Genomic DNA, 25,340 nt, shown 5'->3' on the forward strand with positions numbered 1-25,340 from the left:
ATTCGATAGTTTCTTAGTTCCAAGTAGTTAATTCTAACTCGGGAGATTTCAATAATTCGTGTGTTGACGACATTATCGTTGTTGTTTGAAAATAATTTTGACTTGACTCCGTGAATAGTTTTCCAGTTTAACGCTTTATTACAAGACTAGCGACCCGCCACGGCTTCGCACGGGTTAACAAATTATACATGTCGCAGGGAAATGATCAAAACAGAGATTTGATCAAATCTCTAAGGGATATGATCAAATCACGCAGGATGTTAAAATGGCGAACCCATATCATCATTTCCCTAGAAAAATTCAGTCATTTGACCAAATCACTGACTCTGTTTAGTGAAAAGATAAAATCGGCCAATAAACGCGAAACGCTTTTTCATTTCACTAGATTTGTTTAGGAATTTGACAAAATCCCTAACCACGACAGTAAGTTGACGAAACGAACTTAAAAAGTCAACTTGTTTTATCATTTCGCTAAACAGGTTTAGTGAAATGATAAAGTCTCAACTGGAAGATGGTATATGGTAATTTGATTAAATCTCTGAAAGGTTTAGTGAAATGACGAAAGCAAGTACAGAATAGAACAGTTTACTGTACAGTTAAGCGATTTGATCAAATCTCTGACTAGATTAAGTGAAATTTTTTGAAATTATGATGCCGACAGATGTATCGATTTGGTACAGATAATTTTTAATACCTATTTAAAACAATCCCCGATACATTACTTCCATCTAATGGACCTCTGTCTACCTTAGGGACGTCCACCAACACGCTTGATTTGATTAGCAACTCTTTGTGCAGAGAAGTCTCTTTCATTTTTTCAGCCGATATTTTCAAAAATGTTCACTTAATCTAGTCAGAGATTTGATCAAATCGCTTAACTGTAGAGTAAACTGTTGTATTCTGTCTTGCTTTCGTCATTTCACTAAACTGTTCAGAGATTTAATCAAATCACCATATAGGTACTATCTTCCAGTTGAGACTTTATCATTTCACTAAACTTGTTTAGCGAAATGATAAAACTAGTTGACTTTTTGAGTTCGTTTCGTCAACTTACTGTCGTGGTTAGGGATTTTGTCAAATTCCTAAACAAATCTAGTGAAATGAAAAAGCGTTTCGCGTTTATTGGCCGATTTTGTCTTTTCACTAAACAGAGTCAGTGATTTGGTCAAATGACTGAATTTTTCTAGGGAAATGATGATATGGATTCGCCATTTTAACATCCTGCGTGATTTGATCATATCCCTTAGAGATTTGTTCAAATCTCTGTTTTGATCATTTCCCTGCGACATACATAAACCTTCCTCTTGAATCACTCTATTTAAAAAATCGCATCAAAATCCGTTGTGTAGTTTTAAAGATCTAAGCATACATAGGGACTTTAGGGACAGACAGCGGGAAGCGACTTTGTTTTATATTATGTAGTGATGGCTCTATTAGTACCTATTTACGACTTATTTAAACTTTTTAGAGTGCTATGGATAGACTATAGACTACTTGTTTTCCTCTCTACTATGCCAAGTCGGCATAACGAATTACATGCGATTACTCATCACTTTTGCGCCATGTCGAATGTATTAATGTATATTAACGGGTAGAAATCGGCTTAAACCGTTGTTAAACAAAAGCTACTGCGTAATTCATCATCATCATCATGGTGGCCTTTTGGTGATCCAATCTTGGATGTAGACGGTACCTCTTCCCTCCTCTTCCACTCCTGTCGATCTTGTGCCCGATTCATCCAGTCACGACCTCCGTGTCGTCGGATGTCATCCACTCAGCGCTGCGGTGTCTACTAGGTATACCTCGGGTGTCCGCTCTGGGCATGAATCTAGTATTTTAACTGGATCAGGCATGAGGGGTGGGGGGAAATTGTATTTAGAAATTTAATTCAGGCAACAAGGCCCATATTACAAATACCTTACAGACTAACATACATACTTATGTATTTTATAAACTTAAAACTAAACACTAGTTATTTAGTCGATATAACGGCGTGGCTCCGTTGCATCGGCTGCTCCTGTGTCGGATTCGGCAGTTTGCCCCGGAACCTCCGAAACACGACACCCTTCGGCCAGAAGTCGGCGCACTCGATGGTCCCCTGCAGCGGTCGCGGCACGCGCACCACAAAAGAGTTGAAGTGCACGTAGTGGCGCGATCGAAGCTGGAACACCCTTAGCTGCTGCTGGAAATGATCGAACGGGATAGTCTTATGTATCTTTCAGTAGGAGTAGCAGCGAAAGCGCTATTATTGTTTGTCCTTGTCATAGTCTTACTTTTTTTTATTCCGCACCGTAAACTAGTATGGATTATGGTGGGCAACAAATAAATTCGGCCAATCATAGTGTCGAATTGCGTATGTTTTGTCCCTCATGGACGCACGCGTATACCACATATATTAGGATCCTACCATCTATGGCTCCGGGCCTCCATTCTAGGACTCGTCCGTACCGTACCGCGTAATTACGTAAGTAAAATTAGAGCTGAAGCTGAAGGCGTTTTTAGGGTTCCGTAGCCAAATGGCAAAAAACGGAACCCTTATAGATTCGTCATGTCTGTCTGTCTGTCCGTCTGTCCGTCTGTCTGTCCGTCCGTATGTCACAGCCACTTTTCTCCGAAACTATAAGAACTATACTGTTGAAACTTGGTAAGTAGATGTATTCTGTGAACCGCATTAAGATTTTCACACAAAAATAGAAAAAAACAATAAATTTTTGGGGTTCCCCATACTTCGAACTGAAACTCAAATTTTTTTTTTCATCAAACCCATACGTGTGGGGTATCTATGGATAGGTCTTCAAAAATGATATTGAGGTTTCTAATATCATTTTTTTCTAAACTGAATAGTTTGCGCGAGAGACACTTCCAAAGTGGTAAAATGTGTGTCCCCCCCCTGTAACTTCTAAAATAAGAGAATGATAAAACTAAAAAAAATATATGATGTACATTACCATGCAAACTTCCACCGAAAATTGGTTTGAACGAGATCTAGTAAGTAGTTTTTTTTTATACGTCATAAATCGCCTAAATACGGAACCCTTCATGGGCGAGTCTGACTCGCACTTGGCCGCTTTTTTTTAATAGCCTTATGATGTCCCACTGCTGGGTAAAGGCCTTCCCTGTCTTACTTCCGCCACTTGTCACGGCTTTGTACTCCCGCTATAGTCGCCACAAAATGAGTCCAGGACCCAGGTCGTTTCGCCATCTTATACAGTAGGGCCTCGATAGTCCGAACTTCAAAAAAATACCCCCTGTTATAAAGAAAATAATTGTATATTCTAAAAAAAAACATATTTATTTAGACTCCAAAGTAACAAAAACAAAGAAATTAATCAAGAAAATACCTTGACACAAAATAATCACGAATAAATCATTTTAAGAACTCATCTAATGCAGTCTGCCGGGTTCTATTTATTGACAGAGCAATGGCTTTGTCCCTCAAATTACGTAGCATCATTCATCAGCCCAGTCCAAATAAGTGGTCAATGCCGATATAGGTTGCGAGTAGGGAATTTCTCTAACATTAAGAGCCGAAGAATCGTCAATAAAAGACTCGTCACATCCAGATTCGTCAGTCTCTTGCGAAAGTTAGGCTATGATCTCATCGTCAGTTCAGAAAAAGGGGTCACTAGGCAGTTCGGATTACAGCGACGTTCGGATTAGCCTATGTACGGATTATCAAGGCCCTAATACTGTATATAGCTTAGACGGACTCTACCAAACAGATTTTGAGGTGATTCACTTAACTTGACCAGTGATAACGTAAATTACCTTTACTTAACCATCGCATAGAGGGCATCCACTAGATAGCGTTAGCACTCCACCACGTGCATATAATAAGAGTAGATAGACCACTGAGATGGCGAAGATCAGATCCTATCAGATGGTACGGGCAGGTCGTTTCACCTGTCAAGCGCGCCGTGCCTGCTGCGCTCCGGTGCGCATATGAGATCTAGTGATGTAAGTACATTACATTACATATCTTTATCGATATCAATAATTCTTGAAATTAATTCTGCTAGCGCTATCTGTTAAGACTTATTTAAGAAGTTTAATCATCTCTAGCTTTTTAGGGTTCCGTAAGAAAAGGGTAAAAACGGGACCCTATTACTAAGACTCCACTGTCCGTCTGTCTGTCACCAGGCTGTATCTCATGATTCATGAGTCATGAACCGTGATAGCTAGACAGTTGGAATTTTCACAGATGATTCGTTTCTGTTGCCGCTATAACAACAAATAAGTACTAAAAATTTAATTTGTACGGAACCCTCGTTGGCCGAGTCCGACTCGCGCTTGTCCGGTTTTTTATTGAAATTATAATAACTTTTTCCCAGTTATTTCACTTAAGTAAGTCTTTAATTATTAATTAGTTTACCCTTCTTGCTTACCAGCTGTGGCAGTAATTTGTTAACCCGTGCGAAGCCGGGGCGGGTCGCTAGTCGGTTAGGTATATAGGGAGTTTCTTTTCTGTACGGTAGTATTAGGGACCAGGTAGGTACTATTCATTATTCTGTGCTTCAACCTAGAAATGGCGAAATAAGCATACGCACACTGGCCCCAAATGGAGAAAAGTGGGACATTTTGCTTATATCGCTATTAAAAAAATCCAGTCCATATGGAATTTGATTAAAAAAAATGTAGAAAATTCAAAATTTATTTTTCTCAAAAATGAAGCCGAACATTCATTCAAACTTGCTTCCGTGTTTCGGACAGTTATCATTAGAAACAGGGTTTCCTAACTTTTACGTCGAGTTACTGCATGAAAGAAAGTTTTCGCAACTATCTTGCCCTTACGCGCCCCTAAGGTGGCTCGCACCTCAGGTACGAAACTCCTGCTCCTGTCTGAAAACCTTACCCAATGGCATCATACACAATTACACATCACTCCTAAAAAACCTTACTTTCACTTTATCGACAACCCACACGCCCATCCCAAAACAATCCCAAAGAAAACATCAACACATTTCCTCGCAACCGCGCCACACTATCGCGAACGCCGTCCGCGCATGACGTCCACAATTTTCTTAAAAAAAATCTATAAACTACCAGAGACAAAAAAAGTTAAGTTCGCCTACCAGGTACCTGGTGACATTAGTGATGGTAGTGATGTGAACATGTCTAGTGAGGGCAGCAGCCGGTTGCGGCAGTTTGGATTGTACAAGACCATCGATTCGCAGACCGCGGAGTTTCTCAAGTTGTCTAGGAAGAGGCAGATAAGGCGAGGATGCGCTTGCGCGGCCGTGTCCACTGCTATCACTGTTACTGTTGTTGTGGTGAGTTTGGTAACAAAACAAGTGTGGTAAAATTTGTGTAGAATCCAAGGGAAATGGTACAGCCAGCATCAAGTCGCGGACGAAACAACGCGACAAAAGTATCAATAGGTACAGTCGCCATCAGATACATCGGAGCGGCCAAGGCGCTCAAAAATATCTGAACACGCCTCTATTGTCAGGAGTTAGAGTGCGTGTTGAGATATTTGTGAACACCTTGGCCGCTCCGATGTATCTGATGGCGACTGTATCTGCCACCCTCGAATACCTACTTTTCTAACTGCTTTTTCAAATAGCGTGGGTACGGTGATAAATGTCATCTGCATATAATTTATAATCCTAAAACGCAAAATCTCTTAAAAAAATACCTACTGAGATAACCGTACCCATGATGTTTGAAAAATACTACACCTAGAGATAAATCTCTATAGTTCGTGTTCCATATATTATTATGTTACAAGTGTTACAACCTAATTGTTTTACATAGAGACATAACTCTTTTTGGATAAAGCTGTTATAGAATGGTACTTTTTACGCGTAACCTGTCTACTTTTGATGCTGACTGTACTTGTACTGTACTTATTTTTTTTTGTCTGTACAGTCGACGTCGAAGATATGTTTACATTATTCGACTTATTTCAAAGGAGTACCTATAATGTTCATAATTGTAAACATTTTTGACGTCAACTGTGTATTTTTTGGACATTCTTTTGAAGTTTCTGCTGTGTGTGTGTGTGTGTGTGTGTGTGTTTGCTCTTAAGCAAATTTTAATTACATACATCATTCCTTCGTCAATTGTCGTAATTTGGACTGTCATCTGTGTTTTTCAAACTTGAATGTAAATAATCAGCCGCATACCTAAGCTAGAGTGAATTACTCGTAAGTGTCTAAAATAATGTACATTACGCTTTTCTTCGTACTATTAACGTTGTGTTCAGTTAATTTCAAACACCTCACCCGTTTAACTTCTTTGTTGCTGTACACTTGTACAGTCACCTGCAATAATATGTTACTCAACGAAGGCCGCAAAAATATCTGACACGATCTTATTTGTAGAGCCATAAGAGCATGTCACATATTTTTGCGGCCTTCGAAGAGTAACATATATTATTGCAGATGACTGTATAGATATATAGTCGCCATCAGATATATCGGAGCGGCCAAGATGTTAACCAATATTTGAACAAAGCTTCTAAGAGGTTAAAATCCATGTGCAGATATTTTTGAGCACATTGGCTGCTCCGATATATCTGATGGCGACTGTACAGTCGGCCAATGGAATTCTGTCACTTGAGTTAATTACAATGAATGCCACTTAGTGTTGGCATTTCAAATTGCTGTGCTGGAATTCTAAAAATTGTCGTCTGTCTGTGGCTTTCTTTATTGGCATACATTTTTATGTTCTCCCATGGTCAGACATAGTCTGCCGCGACACAGGGTGCCTAGCCAAGATGACAACTGTACATCGACAATCGCCAAACGAAAGAAACAATGTATCGGGAAATCGGGATGATCTGGTCATCTGCGTATCTGGTAATTTCCAAAATGCACATTTGGTCAACGGCGTATAAGGTAATTTGCGTTTCTGGTACCAAAGCGAATTTGAAATAGAGGCGGATTGTCGAGAGTAGGCCCAAGGTATGGTGCAATCTTTTCGAGCGATGGCGCCATAACCTTTGGCTTACTGTCCAAAAGTACTGTGGCAATTTTATACTTATCAGTGGAAGAATAAGGATCAAATCCAAATGGCGTTCTGACAGTTTTAATCTTCTGTCGAAAGATGGCAGTAAATTTTTACTGTGGGAGTAAACTCTCTATACACTCTATTCTCTTTGCTGGCACTAATATGCGTCTGAACGATGACGTCAGATGCTACGAAAAGTCACGTGACTATTTACATACATTATTTGGGCGTTTTCTAAAATAAATATTGAAAACCCGATTCTCCCAGAACCTGGTGTTTTTGGGTTCTTTCAACTCAGAATCACTAGCATATTCAATCCTGATGATAAAAAAATTGTCCCAAAATTTTGTATGAAAATTGTACATTCCACTACGTCACGTTACATACAAGTGAACAATTTTCTCATACTAAAAACGTGACGTAATGGAATGGACATTTTGGGACATCTTTTTTTAATGGTAGGATGGAGAGTGCTGTCGATTCTGAGTACAATGAGCCCAAGAATGTCCAGATTTGAAAGAATCGGGTTTTCGATATTTATTTTAGAAAAAGCCCATTTATGTTTGAATTGGCGTTTTCTATCAACGTTTGTCATCTTGGCTAGGCCCCTAGGTGGTATTGTCGCCTGTGTATGTTGCGTGTTTGATGTTAATAATTAATAGTCAATGTTTAACATTAAATAATAGTTAGTCATATCATAAACTCCACTAGGTAGGTATATAGTAGTTTCGTAGTATAGCATCGGTGACCATCGTTAAAAAAAATATCGGACAAACGACCGACCTTTGACGACCGGTCTGGCCTAGTGGGTGACCCCGCCTGTAAAGCCGATGGTCCTGGGTTCGAATCCCGGTAAGGGCATTTATTTATGTGATGAACACATATATTTTTTTTTTCGATTTGGCGCGCGCACAGCTCTTGTGAGCAAGGACCCCGCTAAGGATACGGGCGAGCCTTGCTCATATGCATATCTGTTGCCAGTTTTCCCTTAGTCGCCTTATACGACACCCACGGGACGAGATGGGGTGGTGCTATTCTTTTCTGATGCCGGCACCACACGGCACGAACAATATTTGTTCCTGAGTTATGGATGTTTTCTATGTATATATGTAAATCGTCGCCTTGCACCCATAGTACAAGATTTGCTTAGTTTGGGGCTAGGTTGATCTGTGTAAGATGTCCCCTGATATATATTTATTTATTTTTCGGAATGACAGATGCGGCTATATGAAAATTCACATTTATTCATTGTATTTATTGTTTATTTTATACTGTCCTATTGCTATCACGCCATCACTCATTCAAATAAACAAACAAACAAAAGACAACAATGCACCTAATAATGACTGCAGCAGTCTATGGAATGGCAAATATTTTGCTAATGAACGAATTGTTTTTTTCTTATTATAAATAAAGGGTCTTATTATAGGTAAATAAATCTTACACGTGATCAATAATAACAAAATGTATGATGACAAATTGAAAGGGGCACTAAATATATCATTTGCCACACGCACAAAGCTGATCTAGTAATATTAACACTAACACATTGCACATTGAGTCCCTTTGTTTCACATAAAGTTCCAAGTCATAATGTTTTGTTTGTCATATTATCATCAGTCCTAAAACTGAAACCGTTAATTTTCAGGATTCTCGTAAGGTTATCCTATAGATAGGTTAGGTTTGTTTTATGGCAATCCTGAAACGTTACGCGTTTCTAAACCAAACAAATTTTGACTAACGAAAATGCGGACTAACAATACATTATGATAAAACTTTTTGGAAACAATAGAGACCCGTGCCGTTAACCCGCTCGGCGGTGTAGTCTCTTTCCTCTACAAAGCGGGAAAACGTTACAATCGGCTACGCGTGTTGCGCTACGAAAACGTTGGCAGTGAATGCGTTAAAATACCTACTAGTACTAGAAAAATCGCATTCTTACTTAGTTTACGTCCTCATCCATCACTTTACAGAATACCAAGTCAGCCAAGTGCATTCAGCCGATAAACCACACAAATGTTTTCTACTTTTGAACGTTATATGAGACAACTAAAAGGAAAATTAAACTCGCTAAGAGAATATTGGGAAAAGTCTTGTTATCTTGTAACGTTCTGCTTGAATAGTTAGCCTTGCACGCGCAGATTTAAGCGTTAGATCTTGCCTGTGGCGAAAACTATCAATGTATAATGGCTCCTCTACACAATGGCCATGCGATGGTTGAGAGCACGCACTATGGAATGGGTCACGTGTAGAGTGTAGATGCGTACGCACCATCGCTGGCCCACTACCTTTGATGCGCGGACGAAAACCGACACTGCGGCCATCCCATCGCCATCCCGCCGCACCATGAGCCATCCGACAACACTACCCTCACTACACGCTGGCCCATCTTAATGGGCCAGTATGATGGGCCATCGTGTAGAGGAGCCATGAGAGCACGTACTATGGAATGGGCCACGTGTAGATGCGTATACGCAGTTACGCACCATCGCTGGCCCACTACCTTTGATGTGCGGACGAAAACCGACACCGCGACCATCCCATCGCCATCCCGCCGCGCCTAAGCCACCCGACACCACTACCCTCTCTACACGCTGGCCCATCTTAGTGGGCCAGTACAGTATCATGGGCCATCGTGCAGAGGAGCCATATGTCGACTGTCGAGCAGAACGAAACGCAACTGTCACTGTTGCACTAATATGGAAGAGTGATAGAGAAACAAAGCGTTTCGCTGTCGTAGCGCAAGCGATTGTCACCTTGGCTAGGCCAGCAGGTGGCCTAGCCAGGGTGACAAACGTTTGCAGTAAACGAAACGCTAAGATAAACGTAAACGTTTAGGGATTTAGCCAAGACAGCGACGGTATTTTATGTATAGACGAAGCTCTGAGTACATTTTTGACTTCAAAAAACGGTCCATTGACTGACACTTATCTGACATTATCCCTTCTTCATAAATACACCTAAGGTTAATGTGGCTAATAATTCCATCATAGGGATTTCCGTCTATTAGCGATTTTCTCGAACAACGAACAAAATTAATAAGTTCATCGACAAAGCAGCGATTGCTTTTAGTTTCAGCAATCAAAAGCAGTTGGTTTTTTTTCTATTGAAAATCAAAGAAATATATTACGCTCGCGGACGTAATAGCCCCTATAACGGAATTAGCCACGTTGACCTTACATACTTTTAAAGAGGTATATTTACCTAAGTAGGTATAAAGCTCTGTCATTTTTCCGCCACTTGATTTCTACCTACATTGACCACAATTGTTTGCAAGTTTTGCAACTAAACTTTTACCAGTTTTACCACATTGTATTCTAATTTAACATTAGGCAACAAATTAACATGCACGCTTTCACTAAAAACCGGCCAAGTGCGAGTCGGACTCGCGCACGGAGGGTTCCGCACCATCAACAAAAAATAGAGCAAAAAAATCGTGTTTGTTGTATGGGAGCCCACCTTAAATATTTATTTTATTTTTAGTATTTGTTGTTATAGCGGCAACAGAGATACACCATTTGTGAAAATTTCAACTGTCCCGCGATGAACCGTACAGCCTGGTGACAGACGGACGGACGGACGGACTGACAGCGAAGTCTTAGTAATAGGGTCCCGTTTTTTACCCTTTGGGTACGGAACCCTAAAAATCATTGGAAACCATTTTTCCACCCACAGAAACCGACCAATTGAAAAACAACTACATAATTATACTAACGCATAATAATAATATGCATTGGTGTTATTATCACATGGTATAAGGGCTAATTTTGAGATGAAATATGTAATTACTGTTGGCTTTCTAAAATGAAAGACTAACTACGTGTCGGTCTTCATCAGGCACTCGTCGTCTAGCTCTTATCAGATAAAGATCCTCGAAACGGATCGAAATGTGTCCTGTTACTGTTAATAAATAATATCTGGGAGACCGAGCTTTGCTCCGAAAACGTATACAAACGCAATAATGCTCGTTTTCCCAGAGATAAGACCTAATTAGATCGATTTTTCGCTCCTGAAAACCCCCATATAGCAAATTTCATCGAAATTGTTAGATCCGTTTCCGAGATCCCCGAAATATAAATAAATAAATATACAAGAATTGCTCGTTTAAAGGTAATAAGAATATTTGGGAGACATAATATAAAAACTCTAAAATGTGCGTGTTCCTAGGGCCAGGCTTACGACTGAGCGGTCTTATTCTCTGGGAAAACGCACATTTTTCAAAGGAAGTTTCCAGTATAATGTAGTAAAAATTCAACGGTAATTTTCCGCAATAAATATTGCGCATAGCAATAAAATTTAGCATACATTTACATGCTTACTTAGTAGGTGCCTCTACTTCTAATTTCTAATGATATAATTGGCTCTACTTTTATGGTTTCATTGTGACGATTAAACGTAACATTTATAAATTTTACACTCTCTGGTCGTCGTATACACTTCATCGTCATCTTCCTCGCATTGTCCCGGCATTTTGCCACGGCTAATGGGAGCCTGGGGTCCGATTGGCAACTAATTCCAGGAATGCGGGCGGCACTAGTTTTTACGAAAGCGAATGCCATTGACTTTCCAACAGGGTAAACTAGGCGTTTATTGGGATTACTCTGGTTTCCTCACGATATTTTCCTTCACCGAAAAGCGACTGGTAAATATCAAATGATATTCCGTAGGTACATAAATTCCGAAAAACGCATTGGTACGAGCCGGGGTTTGAACCCGCGACCTCTGGATTGCAAGTCGCACGCTCTTACCGCTAGGCCACCAGCGCTTAATTGCTTCACACTTCCGAACCGCAAAACCAAAAAAAGTAGGAACTCAATTATATGCAAGTGTTCCTCACTCAGCGAACACATGTACGGAGGAAATTGTGTGTGTAATGACACTAATGACAGTTATAATGACTGGAAGCGTGCTCTCGCGGCGCGTGCGCAAGCGTGGCGTACGTAGAATGCGACAAATTGTTGCTTGAGCGCATAATGCGTTCTTCGTACGGTTGGTTAAGACTTAAATCTTTGAAGTGAAGGAATGGTTCAGATTAATCCCTGCCGCTTCTTTCCGCCAGCACCACTTAGATGGTTGGCTGCTGAACTGTGCGTTTTTCCGAAAAATTCCTGCCTCGCTGTCGCCCGCGGTCTATTTCCGGACCGGTACAACCTTCAAACCTTTAAAAAAGTACCTATTCTCATCTTAACAGCCGGCAACGCATGTGTAACCCCGCTGGTGTTCATTGGGTGTCCATGGGCGAATGTAATACCATCAGGCTATTCGTCTAATCATTTGCCTCCCATATCATTATGAGTTTTGCGCTATTTTAGCGCCATATTTCCGATATACTAGGTTCCGTTCCGCGTTACATGCACTTTTTTAATTTATTTTTTATTAGCCTATTTGTGTGTCCCAGTGCTGGGCAAAGGCCTCTCCCCTGGTTCTCCATGACTCCCGATTTGCGCTTCCGGCCAGTTGTTAAAGAAGGCGTCAAAGTCGTCCCGCCATCTCTGCCTGGGCCTGCCCCGCCCACGCTTCTTCTTCGGCATCCACTTGGTGGCTATGTTAGCCCACCTATCCGGATGCATGCGATAGAAGTGGCCGGCCCAGTCCCATTTGAGCCTGGCGGTTTTTTTGCCAACGTCAGCAATGCGAGTTTTAGAATAGAATAGAATATAGTCGTTTATTGCGAACTTTGGAGTACATAATTTTAGAGCGCGGCGTAGTGTTCCGGACGCGATTGGTCCTTTTAACACCTAAAATGCTGAAATAGCTAAAATATTAAATTTACACAGCATCCTTTTAAAATGCTAAAACAGTTATATATAACGTGCGTGACAGAAGTTCGTTAACCAGTTATCTTCATACATCGTCCATACTAAACGCGGTATAATCGGGTGTATTCATGCGATACTTATTTACAACCGTTTTCCTTTGTTGCTGTATTGCCGGCTGTGATTACTATGATTAGTTTCTTCTAACATACCTACGAGTACCCTATATACCTTAAGTTACGTCATACCAACATTTTTTTCATATACTTTACTTCGGGTAAGTGTAAATTTCATTCGATAGCGTCATGATAGCGTGACGTGACGTTCGACCCGTTTGCGGTAAGTCCCATTTTGTACGGGATTTTGAACAGCGCGCCAAGCGGGACGTTTTGGAAATTCATTATGGTTTTTACCAACTGCCTAATAATAGTGGAGAGACATGCATTTTAAGGGGCCCACTGGTAGGGTACCGCCGGACGATATCAGTCTGTCAGTTGTTCGGAACTGTCTGTCACCTTTTGCGTTTAACTGACGGCTGCGGGCTGATATCCTCCGGCGAACTGGTAATAATTACCTGGTTGAACTCCTCCGTTTCTGTTTTTATATTTTTCTGCAAATAGGGCTAGTAAGGTCGCTCTTTTGGTTTCAAGCTCACAAGTTTGAAGACCACAATTGTACTTGCAACGCTTATTTGACCAATTTTGGACCCTATTTTCTTTAAAATAAGGTTTACTTACTCCTAGTCCATTATGAACATACACCCTTTTAAAAGCCGCGTTACGCTCGACGCGTACGCAAAGAAAGCCCGCAAATTATAGACGTTTGTTGTAGGTAGTCATTTGTTTTTATTATGTCGGTAAACAGTTAACTGACGATATACCTTATGTCATTGTGATAAGATTTAGAATAGGTCAGTCTACTGGGCTTTCTTTACAATGGTCATTATACGTCCACGAATATGATACGCGCTTTTATGTGTTTTATCGTTAGGATGCATCAAGAAAATAATGGAGCAGTAGCAAGGTCAAACAGAAATCAGCATCTAGGGTAGAGGTAAAAGCGACTTTATTACCAAGGGTTTAAAGTTGCTTATTACATGTGCTTTAGGCAACGTTTATATGATGTTGATGCAACGTATTCATTATGGCCTTCTTGAAACATTTAGATAATGATAAGGATTTGTGTAAAAAATACGTGTTTTCTGGAAAGGCCAGTCGACCAACTTTCTTCGGGTCATAGCACAGAATAAATAATAGTACTAGGTACAGAAGATTCATTCTCTAACAAAACGCGTCTATTACGACAGATATGACCACTAGGTGGCGCAAGCGCGAGCAGACGTCCGTTCCGTAGCGGTGCGCGGGAACTACTATGGCTAAACACCAAAATTGGTGTGGGCCGCATGTATTTGTAGCGACGTGACGCAATTGCGGAGTGAGCCACGCCTGGTCATAGGCATAATGCTGATGACCATATAATATTTATAGGTATATCTAATACACATTAATTAGCTATGTGTGCTAATGATATAAAGAATGATTAAAAGTTCTCAACTCTCTGAAAAGGGCAAGCCGTTGGGAATCGAGTTATAACGGATGCCCCGTTAAAGTGGTAGTAGTGGTAGTGGTGGTAGTGCATAATTGTTTTCCATAATATTTTCTCGGAAACGTTTATATTTATAATGCATGACTGAAATAGCAAGACACGTTCGTAAGTTTCCGTGAAAATACTATGGAAAATAATTACATATGCACTACATCTGTATACATACCTACTAGATACCTATAGTATTAGTGAAATATGACGACCAGACATATCGTAAAATACGGCAATTTATAGGTAGCAATCACTTTCTCATTTGATTTATCGTGCATGCGTGTATAACAACCTCATTATAAAATGGTTTTTTTCGACACTTTTCATTTAAGGATGGACATAATGGCGGTGTCTGGCTGGACGGTAGCATGCAAGACGGTTGCCGTAAAAAAAACCGGCCAAGTGCGAGTCGGACTTGCGCACGAAGGGTTCCGTACCGTTACGCAAAAAACTGCAAAAAAAACACACGTTTGTTGTATGGGAGCCCCACTTACATTTTATTTTAGTACTTGTTATAGCGGCAACAGAAATAGGTACATCATCTGTGAACATTTCAACTGTCTAATAGCTATCACGGTTCATAACTTACAGCCTGGTGACAGACAGACGGACAGCGGAGTCTTAGTAATAGGGTACCGTTTTTACCTTTTGGTTACGAAACCCTAAAACGATGCGAAATGTTCTGTTTTTTTTTTCTACGAGTACGTACAATAAGTAACCTTGGTATACTTCCGTTGCATTCTTTATATATGTAGAGAATGCAATAAACGCCCGCCGTCGTCGTCCGCCACTTATAAGCTTATTTTGACATACGTCAGTTTAATACGTTTTGTTTCAAAAAGTCCCTTGTTTGTGACATATCGCTGGAGTTAACGCAACCATAGTTAGGCTTTCAACGATTGTCAATTTTTTTTTATTGCTGTGGTCCTACCGCGAACCACTTTGTATAATTAATTTGTCTATTTTCCTCTATCGTTCGAATTTGCATGAGCGATAGGGAGGCATATAACGTAATTTCGTTTTTCGCGGTAGACCCTCTGACTATACGTTAGGTAGATACATTGTATTATCTAACACTCGTGTGCCTTTCTTCTGTGCTAGATGTATACCTAACCGTAAGTACCTACTTTATTGTTGCTAATAATATGTGTTTGCACTTTGTTTTCTTTTGATTTCATATCATGCGACAGACAAACAACTTCAACTACCTTTATAAGCGACGTATAATAAGCACTCACGTTGTGATTTGCTTTCAGGTCACTCTGCTGATCTACGAGTTTGGATTCCGAACAGAATTCAAACCGACTCCAAACACCTTACGCAAGCTCAGCTGGATCAACGTCGTTAACGACTCAAATGTGTTCGACACGCACCACCACAAAATCAAGAATAACGGAAAACTACTAGCCGTCATACTCAAATCGTTAGACCAGAAACGATACTTGGAAACTATAGTAGATCAATCCAGCCTCAAACCTTCAAATGAACAAACTACTTACTCTTTTAAGAAATACGCGCTTTCTGATGCTAAAAACCGGAAAATACCAGGATATAAGCCTTCACGCTTACACCCAAATATACGTAAAGATGGTATTGCAAAAGCTAGAAAGATTATCGACTATCAGAGAGTGATAACTTATCTTAACTCTATGTCGTTTACAGAAAATACAGATGAAACGACGCACTCTGATATTTATAACAAGCAGAATACACAGTTCAAAGAAAATTTTACAGGTGTCATTTTTCATCAAGGTCACCAAGCCTCTAAGGCAGAAGCCAAGCGATCGCAAAACAACAAAGCTGAACCAAAAACGCTTCCAGCAAAAAATCTATCCTGCAAATGTCCATTTCGTAGCAACCTCACACAAATTTTAGAAAAACTGTATAAAGTTATCCAGCAATTAAATCCAAAAGTAATTAAAGTTAAATCTAATGATAATAAAACTAACAAAAAGCACAAAACAGTGACGGCTATGAATCAACAATCTACAACTTATTCTCCTATCAAAAGACCTTCTATAAAAATTAAAAATATTAAACATGCAATGACAACAATATTTCCCATGATAAAAACAACAACAAATGCATATAGTCCCATCTCTAATATAAGAATTAACGACACCGTTGTATCTAAAATCTTTGAAGACCATATAAATCAAACAAACACTCAATCAAACTTATTTACAACTCATGAAAATGAAGAAACAGACACAATCTATGATGATGTTGCGAATGTTTACATCTACACACTACATTCCGACGCTAAGCCTACGAACAATAGCACGAACGAAAACAGCTCAGTGAGTGATGTCACTGTGAAATATACACAAATTACACAGAAAGAGCTATACAATTTCTATAACAAACTTTACAATATCACATCAGGATCTATTCAAGCCCTAAATATAAGTACAGGTCTTGAGAAACAGAATAACAAAAAAACTGTGGAATTTAATGACTTCGAGAATTATTTAAATGGTTTGAGTAAATTGAAGAACTTAATCGTTAATCAACCTCAAAGATCGGCACTACCGGTAACTTTTGTAGAAGACCCAAAAACGATGCAATGGGATTTTAAGCGTTTTTTAAATCATGCAATAGGAGATCCGATAAAACGTGTGTCTATTCAAACCGAAGGGCTTCATGAAAATGAACAGAAAAAACTGCCTTATCAAATCACTAAAGAAACACCAGTTATATACAAATATAAATCAGGTGCATCGTTAAAAGCAAATGATGAGAAACCAAAATCTAAATCAGATTTTTTGGTAAATGGCGTAGATGAAAGCATACCATTAACCCCAATGATGCAATCATATTTACTTTCGAAACAAGAAAGTGGATTCATCTTGAATTTAGACGAAATTACTACGATGTCGAATAAGCGGCAGCGGGAGGATTCGTCAGAAGATTTGCCATTTCATTTAAGGTTTTTTGAGGATGAAGAAAAATTTATTAGTCTAAAGTCACAAACAACAACGCCTACCGCAGTATTGAAGAAAGACAAGAAGAACAAAGATCAACGTGTCCACGACATTATACAATCTTTACATGAGAACGCAAGAATAAAAACACCAGTAAATATACAATTTGATGAGAAAGGTGAATATTTAAGCAATGATAAAACAGCCACGGCAACAGCTACTAAAGCAGCACAGCAGCACAATATAGAAAAAGATGGACATGCTGCAAGCCTGAATACACAGACAACAGCAATCACTAAAGACGCACAAAGAAGAGACCTTGATGTCAGTAATTTAAGCCCACACACACAAACAACTATCAGAGAAGCACAAAAACATGATATAAATGTATACAGAGATGCCAGTAGTCTAAAGCCACACACTGAAACATCAACCAAAGAAGTACAACAACACGATATACATGGAGAAATTGATGTTAGTAGTCTAAGAAAATATAGAAAAGGAACGCGCAAAAAAATACGAAATCATGATTTAAAGGGAAACATAGATGTCAGTAGGCTAAGAGAACACACAGAAACAACTACCAAAGAAACACAACAATATGATATAAATGAAGACAAAGATGCTTGGAGTCTTTGGAGAGACGAACAACTGCGTGATATAAAAAGAGGAAACGTCAACAACATCAAACATTCACCAAAAAAGTCAAGAAAGAAAGCAAAGAAAGTTCCAAAGATACAACTGTCAACTAAAAACTTTATACCTACTGAAGCACCTACTACTGAACGCAAAAGGCCAAAAATAAAAGAAATATTTTACATGACTGGTGACGAAACGCCTGTAGAAGACTTCGAACCTAAGCTGAGTTCGTTAATGTATTTTGAACATACTCCTATTAACTATACCGCTCTTGCGAATTCTTTTCTAAATAAAACAGACAGTGCTTCGATAGAAACCTCGAAATCGATGATGCCTGAAACTAGACCATCTAATTTGGAAATTCGACGTAATCCTGAACCGACTGACTACTATCCGAGCAACTGGTATACTAATAATGACAGTAATGACGAACAAAATGCTTTTGGTTTCAATTTTTGATTAATTAAGTGACACGAACCCAGCCGCCGCCATATAATTGAAGTTATCTTCTTCCTATTTAAAGCAGACGGTCTGCCGCGAAAACCGAAATTCGCAAATTGCGGGGATCTTTCTCTTTTACTCCAATAAAGGCGTAATTAGAGTGACAGAGAAAGATGCCCGCAATTTGCTGACTTCAATTTTCGCGGTTATCGGCGGAGCAATCTCCAACTCATCCGGTCCTCCGCCAACTCCTTAACCTGAACCTTTTCTTTTATTTGGTTGAAATAATTTTTCCTCGGTCCTCCTCTTCTTCTCTGTCCCTCTATTTTCCTTCTATCATGTTCTTAAGGAACAGGTCGTGTCTTAGCAGCACGGCTAGCACATGATGGGCGCGACAGTCAACAGGCGAGAAAACGCCGCGACATAGAGCTCTCTCGCGATTAGTACTTCTATTTTCTATTCATCATCTTCCTCGCGTTATCCCGGCATTTTGCCACGGCTCATGGGAGCCTGGGGTCCGCTTGGCAACTAATCCCGGTAATTGGCGTGGGCACTAGTTTTTACGAAAGCGACTGCCATCTGACCTTCTAACCCAGAGGGTAAACTAGGCCCGCATTGGAATTAGTACGGTTTCCTCACGATGTTTTCCTTCGCCGAAAAGCGACTGGTAAATATCAAATGATATTTCGTACATAAGTACCGAAAAACTCATTGGTACGAGCCGGGGTTCGAACCCGCAACCTTCGGATTGCAAGTCGCACGCTCTTACCGCTAGGCCACCAGCAACTCATTCTATTTTCTATTGTCTTTATTAAATTCTTTTCTCTTGAATCCTATCGAGAAACCTAACATTTAATTGAAGTTATACGCTCATTTTAAAATGACATGCTGAAATAACATGAAGCTTGCCATGAACTTTGAACATTTAAGTACTTATGGTGTTATTCATAAACGGCTGCTAACTTAAGCAGTTGATGATCGACGTTTGTCCCTATATCTGTCGTTATGCTATAATAATAATAATAATTTAATAAGTATTTTGTATTGTTTTTGTAAGTGTTTTTGTATTTTATTTTTATATCCATATTATAAAATAACCTAACTTAAGACCAAAAATAAATAAAGAGAATAATAATATATTCTTTATTGTGCACCACATGATGAAAAAGAATACAGAGAAAGAACAGACATTACATTAGGTAACAACAGGCGGTCTTATCGCTCAAAAGCGATCTCTTCCAGACAACCTTTGGGTAGCAGGAAACCAATAACTTACAACAATGAACGGGTAGTGCTGATACGAGATTACGTAGAATACTAATAGCCTTACATATCAAGAATAAATATAAAAAGATATATTGAAGAATTATTTTAAGTAAATACAATAAATATATAAAATACATACATATATATATATAAATAAATAAAAGCACATACACACATACATATATAGTTAGTTTAGCTATAGTGAGGGATAAGCGACGATCATCAGCTGATTAACTTAGCAGACGTTTATGAATAAGGGGGTATGTCTATGTCGGGAATTAGTTCTTGTTGCCAAACTTCAAACTAATACCTATACAGGGTGCTTCCTGTAACAGGAGCAATAAATTAAACTAAAGGCTGTGCTCCTGAAACTGACCAACATTTGTTCAGCAACTTTTGAAAATAACTCATATTTTGATTTTTATTACACTTAAGATTTTATTCTAAGACGCAATGTATTGCAAATTTTGTTATGTTTAAAGTTAAAGCGTGACAAGTAACGTCAAACACACTGATGTCAGCGTACATTGAAGGCAATATTTATTTTGTATGAAAAAGAGGAAGTCTAAAGGATTCATAATTTTTAAAAGTTGCTGAACAAATGTTGGTCAGTTTGAGCAGTGCAGCCTTTAGTTTAATGTATTGCTCCTGTTACAGGAAGCACCCTGTATGTTATTTGAAACTGCATGTCAAATGTCATGTTATTTCAGAATGACAGCCTAACTCCGAATGTATGGCGGTGGCTGCGTTGTATGGGTGTGACTGTTAACAATTTATGGGTAAACTTCAACATTGCCTACCGAGCCGAACATTGCCAGGCAGGAAGAACAGAAATCCATTGAATCTCTCGGTTCTTGGTCGTCAGACACCAAAAAACAAGTAAAAGAAATTTCTACCAAACTAGTCTGGGTGTCTGGCGACCTACGAGCTTGCGCATTTTTTGTCCAAAAACTCAGCCTCACTGTGCAGAGGGGGAACACGGCCAGTGTCCTGGGAACAATGCCTCAGGCTAATTTAGGATTAGATTTTTGATTTATTTTGTTATTTAATCCCTGTTATTAATAAATATAAACAGGAATCACTGTTACAAGCCAGATAAAGTTGGGCATGTTAGAGTCTGTGCGGAAAGGGAAGAGTCGTGGAATGTTTTGGATCCTGTTTGGATCCCACATACTCTTCTTTGACATGCCCGACTTTAACCTCTGTATTCGTATCTTTATCTCTTTCCGACTATAAGCAATTTTGAATCGTTTACGGTACTGTAGCTAGATTGAAAATAAGTTTCGAACTTTTTAATATTTTTTCATTTATTCTCAATATAATTTCTCTCTCTGCACCAATTGTAGGTATCTCTGTTTGGACCTATGGTTGACTGGTAGAGAATGCCATTTGGCATTAAGTCCGCCATTTGTACATTGTTGTATATATTTTGTGCAATACACTTAAAAGAAAGAAATAAATAAATTCCGTGTAAAGTTAGTTTAAGCTTTATATTCAAATTGTAAAAAAAAATTCTTTATTATTTTTACTTTCTAAACTAGGTAATAAATATAGATATTAATCATTATGAAGTTTATTATTTTTTATATAAATTTAGACGAAGATGTTCGATTGTTCGTTTCTAAAATGTTTTTTTTTATATTAATTAAGTAGCTTATTTACGTGCACGTTTTCTAATAAGTTTACTGAAATTATTTTAGGGGTCATTCATTAATTACATCACACGTTTAGGGGGTGGGAGGGGGTCAAGAAAATGTGACATATTGTGACATGGGGGAGGGGGAGACACAAACTTTGTGACGTCACTTTAACTTCATCAATAACCGATTTTTTTTTTAATTATTTTATTCGCTACATTTAAATAACAAGTTTTTAAAACGATAATCGTTTTTATTCGTTTAATTTTCTTTCCTAAGCAGTTTTGGGTTATAAAATTAGTAATATTTATATCGTCAGGTACTTACTTAATTCGATTTGGCGATTTCGTAGAAAAAATGTGACGTCATACTAGGGGGGAGGGGTTTGCCAAATGTGACCAAGTGTGATTCGTGTGACGTAATTAATGGATGACCCCTTAAAGGATTAGCATCATATTCACTGTACTTAATTAGACCGATATATACCGATATACCGAATAATAAATACTAACTATTAAGATTGGACAATGTTAATAGTATTTATTCAATAAATCAATCTTAATAATTGTTATTTATTTATTTATTCCACTGATGACGTAACATTAATTCAGCAAACACATTTATTTAGGTATTATAATCTCATCGTTACGAGTGTCAAACTGTGTAAACAAAATATTTAATTATTACACTGTGGACACAACACAGCATGTAAACTTATTGTAAACAGACAATAAAATAATAGCAGAATGACTAATGGACCTTGTTTACACTTTACTTTTCTAATCATACATTTTTATTTATTTTCAGGTAATTCTACTAATCTACGAATACGGGATTGCAGTAGAATCTAGCTTAGTACAAAATATATACAGTTATGGAAACTTGAGTTTGAATGGGAGCGCGGACTCGCCAGTTGCCGATCGCCTCGACAGGAGCTACTTCGGCTTCGACCAGGATTACTACGAACGCATGCCGCTCCTCGTCAACGCCATGCAGGAGAACCACTACATCGACCCTTTCGTAGACCCTGTCCCTACGAAAAGAGCACGACTCCTTAGAAACAAAACGAAAACCTTAAAAACGACGTCCATAAGAAGAACTAGCCCGAGACCTTTCATTTTTGAATTAAGAAGCCCCACACCAACACCTTTCAGTAGAACCTTTGGTTCTAAAAGCTGGGTCGAAAGCTACCGCAATGCCCAAAGACTTGAAAACCTCCAACAAGTCATACAATACCTCGAGAAGACTATTAATGCTAAATTTGGAGATCTATACGAGTTACCCTCTAGTTCCAGCACTCATATAGCGTTCTCTGGAGTATATGTTAAACCGTCAGCGGAGACCAGTAAGGAAGAGAAACCGACAACGCCTACATTAGATTTATTATTGCAAAGTTCTAATAAAGTAGAAACGAGAAATCACGTGTCAGACCCGCTTTTCAGTTTCAAGCCTGATAGCCCAGGCGACGTTAATCTGTTAGCGGATGGATTCTTAAGATTCGTCCCAACCCCGACTCTGGACAAGCCTACCACGCCGATGTTCAGACCCATATCCAATCGAAAGAAACTTGACAATGACGACAAGAATGTTGTTGATGCGCAAGCGAGCGAAATCAAAAACATCGAGACGTCGACTGTTGACAAGCCGAATTCCTTCAAAGTTATGCTGAATTACGTTCCAACGAAAACAACTATAGACTATTCTTCCAGCGACGGAACTTCCTCGGCTATCAACAAAGTGTATTTTACAACATCACGGCCCGTCAGATTTCAATTTAAGAAAAAATCAAACGGACCCGTTCGCCGTATGTATATGCCGAGAAGTTTAAAAAGGCCTATAATTAATAGGACTAAAGCTCCACCTCCTCAGGATATTTTAAGGAAATCGAGCTCAAACAAAGAAGCGACTATGATCGTTCATGTAAATCTGTATCCTCAGAGGACCGTAGTAAAAGAGGTCAGTAATGTTACTGAAAATAAACAAGAATATACGACCACTCCGGTAACCACCACCACACAAGTCGATACAGGTAGACCTTTGACGCAAGCACCAGAGTTATCCTACCCACAAGTAGAGGATCATCATGTGGGAAGTTCAGGCGTCATACCAGTGGAGTACGGGACAGTACCTCCGCCACCCCCACCCCCTGTGACGCCTTTTATACCAACCTTTGAAAACACAGTATCAAGTACCAGTGAAATCTACTCGTGGCCCACACATCCACCAGATGTAGTCAAGTTTAGTCCTGAAGATGCTAAGGTCCCCGATCATTATCAAAGATTAAGGGAAATGGAAAGTGGTAGTTACACAACTGAAGCAAACAGTCGGGCATTTAACCTCCACGACGTTCATTTTAAAGATCATTATGATCAGTCAAAACAAGTAGACGCTGGTAATGGGCCAATTGGTTATAATAATAGAGATTTTAATTCTGAGGAAACAGAAATTCTAAATCATTATGGAAGATTCGGGGAAAGGGAAATAGGCAATAGTTTCCCTGTTAATGTTGATAGTAGGCCGATGAATACTGGATATACTAAATATATAGATTCCCATCGAAGATTTCGCGACATGCATTTTAGTACTAGTGCCCCAACTGGAACCAACAGAAGAAATTATAGAGACAATATAGACATCCAAGAAAATGTAGAGCCATCGACACTAGTAGTGAAACTTAAAAACGAAGTAAAACTGCAGACTACCACTACTCAAGAAACAATAACAGAAGTAGAAGAAGATTCCGATGAAACTACTACAGTAAAAACCTATGTACCGCAAATAAACGGTCACTATAGGAGCGTCAACCAAAACTCTAGAATGATCAATGATTGGTTTGATAAAGACGATGAAAATGACAGGAAAAAAAGATTAGAAACGAGAGTCACGGGGTTGAAGAAACCAACATATGTAGAAATTAAGCGAAATAATACTAACATCCATAATAATGATGAAAGTATTGAAGATGAAAATGATGAATGATTCAGTGTTTAATAGATTATTCTTTTCTTAATCTTGTGTCCCACCGACTTTACCTAATGTATATATTTAACTTGTAGTTTTCTATGTGGGGCTGTAGACAATTTTGTAAGTAAAAACATTAATTTATTCATTCTAGTTTTATTTAAAAAAACGTAAGTTCTTAACACAAAGCTACATAAGTCGGCCATTTGTACTATCTTGTATTGTGCAATAAACTGTCAATAAACTCAACGAATGCCAGCCAACCCAATGCGTGCAATTAAATGCACAAGTTTGCACATATTTTTATTAGACTTTACATACACGGTTCTAGTGTAATTATTTTTTAGATCAAATAACAAAAACTTACTGTTGCATTCAAACAGTGATCGACTGCATTACATCCTGTATAGCCTATTGCCCCATTTCATCAACTTTCACATGCACATGCCTATTTTTATATTTTCATGTTCAAGCGCCATCTAGAGCAAGGCTGTAAACTACGTGCAAACACTTCTGACAACTTGCGGTGAGTTGCGCGTGGGCTGGTGCGAGCAAAGGCTGTAATGTTGTTGTTTTACAACTTGATGTAGCTTAGAATTAATCTTCATAGATGGCAGTAGTGAGTCAAACGTAACTCTAGGTAAGCCGGAGCTGATTTGACATCATCTTCAACAACCAACAGTTGCAGGCGACGGCAGGCGTGCTGTATTAATTTATTATTTATTAAATTAATCTCAAAATTAATATACTTAGTGACATAAGTTAGGAATTTGTTAATTTAAACTACCCATTGCAGAATCCAAGTTACCTACTTATTTATTTTTCCAGTTTGACTTACAAAAAACTAGCAGAAAACAAACCAACCATTATTTGTTTTTTTTTTTTTTTTTTAACGTGGCCCGATTATTTACTATTACAATCACGCCTATCACACACTTATTTATGATTATTATGCTAAATACGTGAACATTCCTGTGATGGCTGTATTTTAATAATTCATGAACGTGACTTGTTCAGTTATTTGCAATTGCGTGGAAAGCGTTGGATGCAGTATACAGGGTGAAATTTAGATGTTGTATATAAAAAAAATAGACAATCCGATTCCATATTCTACTAAGCCAGGGGTTTTTAAATTTTAATTTAACAAACGTATTTTTTTTTAATTTATT

At 38.7% G+C, this 25,340-nt stretch overlaps 1 protein-coding gene across 1 annotated transcript; it reads left to right on the plus strand.

The window, feature by feature from the left end:
• Nucleotides 1–5,088: 5,088 nt before the first annotated feature.
• Nucleotides 5,089–24,298, plus strand: LOC134649958 (uncharacterized). The gene is made up of 2 exons (XM_063504762.1): nucleotides 5,089–5,270; nucleotides 22,018–24,298. The coding sequence occupies exons 1-2, from the start codon at nucleotides 5,112–5,114 to the stop codon at nucleotides 24,187–24,189; spliced, it is 2,331 nt and encodes a 776-aa protein (XP_063360832.1). The 5' UTR covers nucleotides 5,089–5,111; the 3' UTR covers nucleotides 24,190–24,298.
• Nucleotides 24,299–25,340: the final 1,042 nt, after the last annotated feature.

This window comes from Cydia amplana, chromosome 8 (assembly GCF_948474715.1).
Source record: "Cydia amplana chromosome 8, ilCydAmpl1.1, whole genome shotgun sequence".
Classification (NCBI taxonomy): Eukaryota; Metazoa; Arthropoda; class Insecta; order Lepidoptera; family Tortricidae; genus Cydia; species Cydia amplana.

What these genes read in the sequence shown, in the direction of transcription:
- LOC134649958 (XM_063504762.1), top strand. Translation starts at nt 5,112, where the DNA reads ATGTCTAGTGAGGGCAGCAGCCGGTTGCGGCAGTTTGGATTGTACAAG. An exon ending in TCACTGTTACTGTTGTTGTG is followed by an intron (nt 5,271 to 22,017) that starts GTGAGTTTGGTA and finishes ATTTATTTTCAG; the next exon opens with GTAATTCTACTAATCTACGA.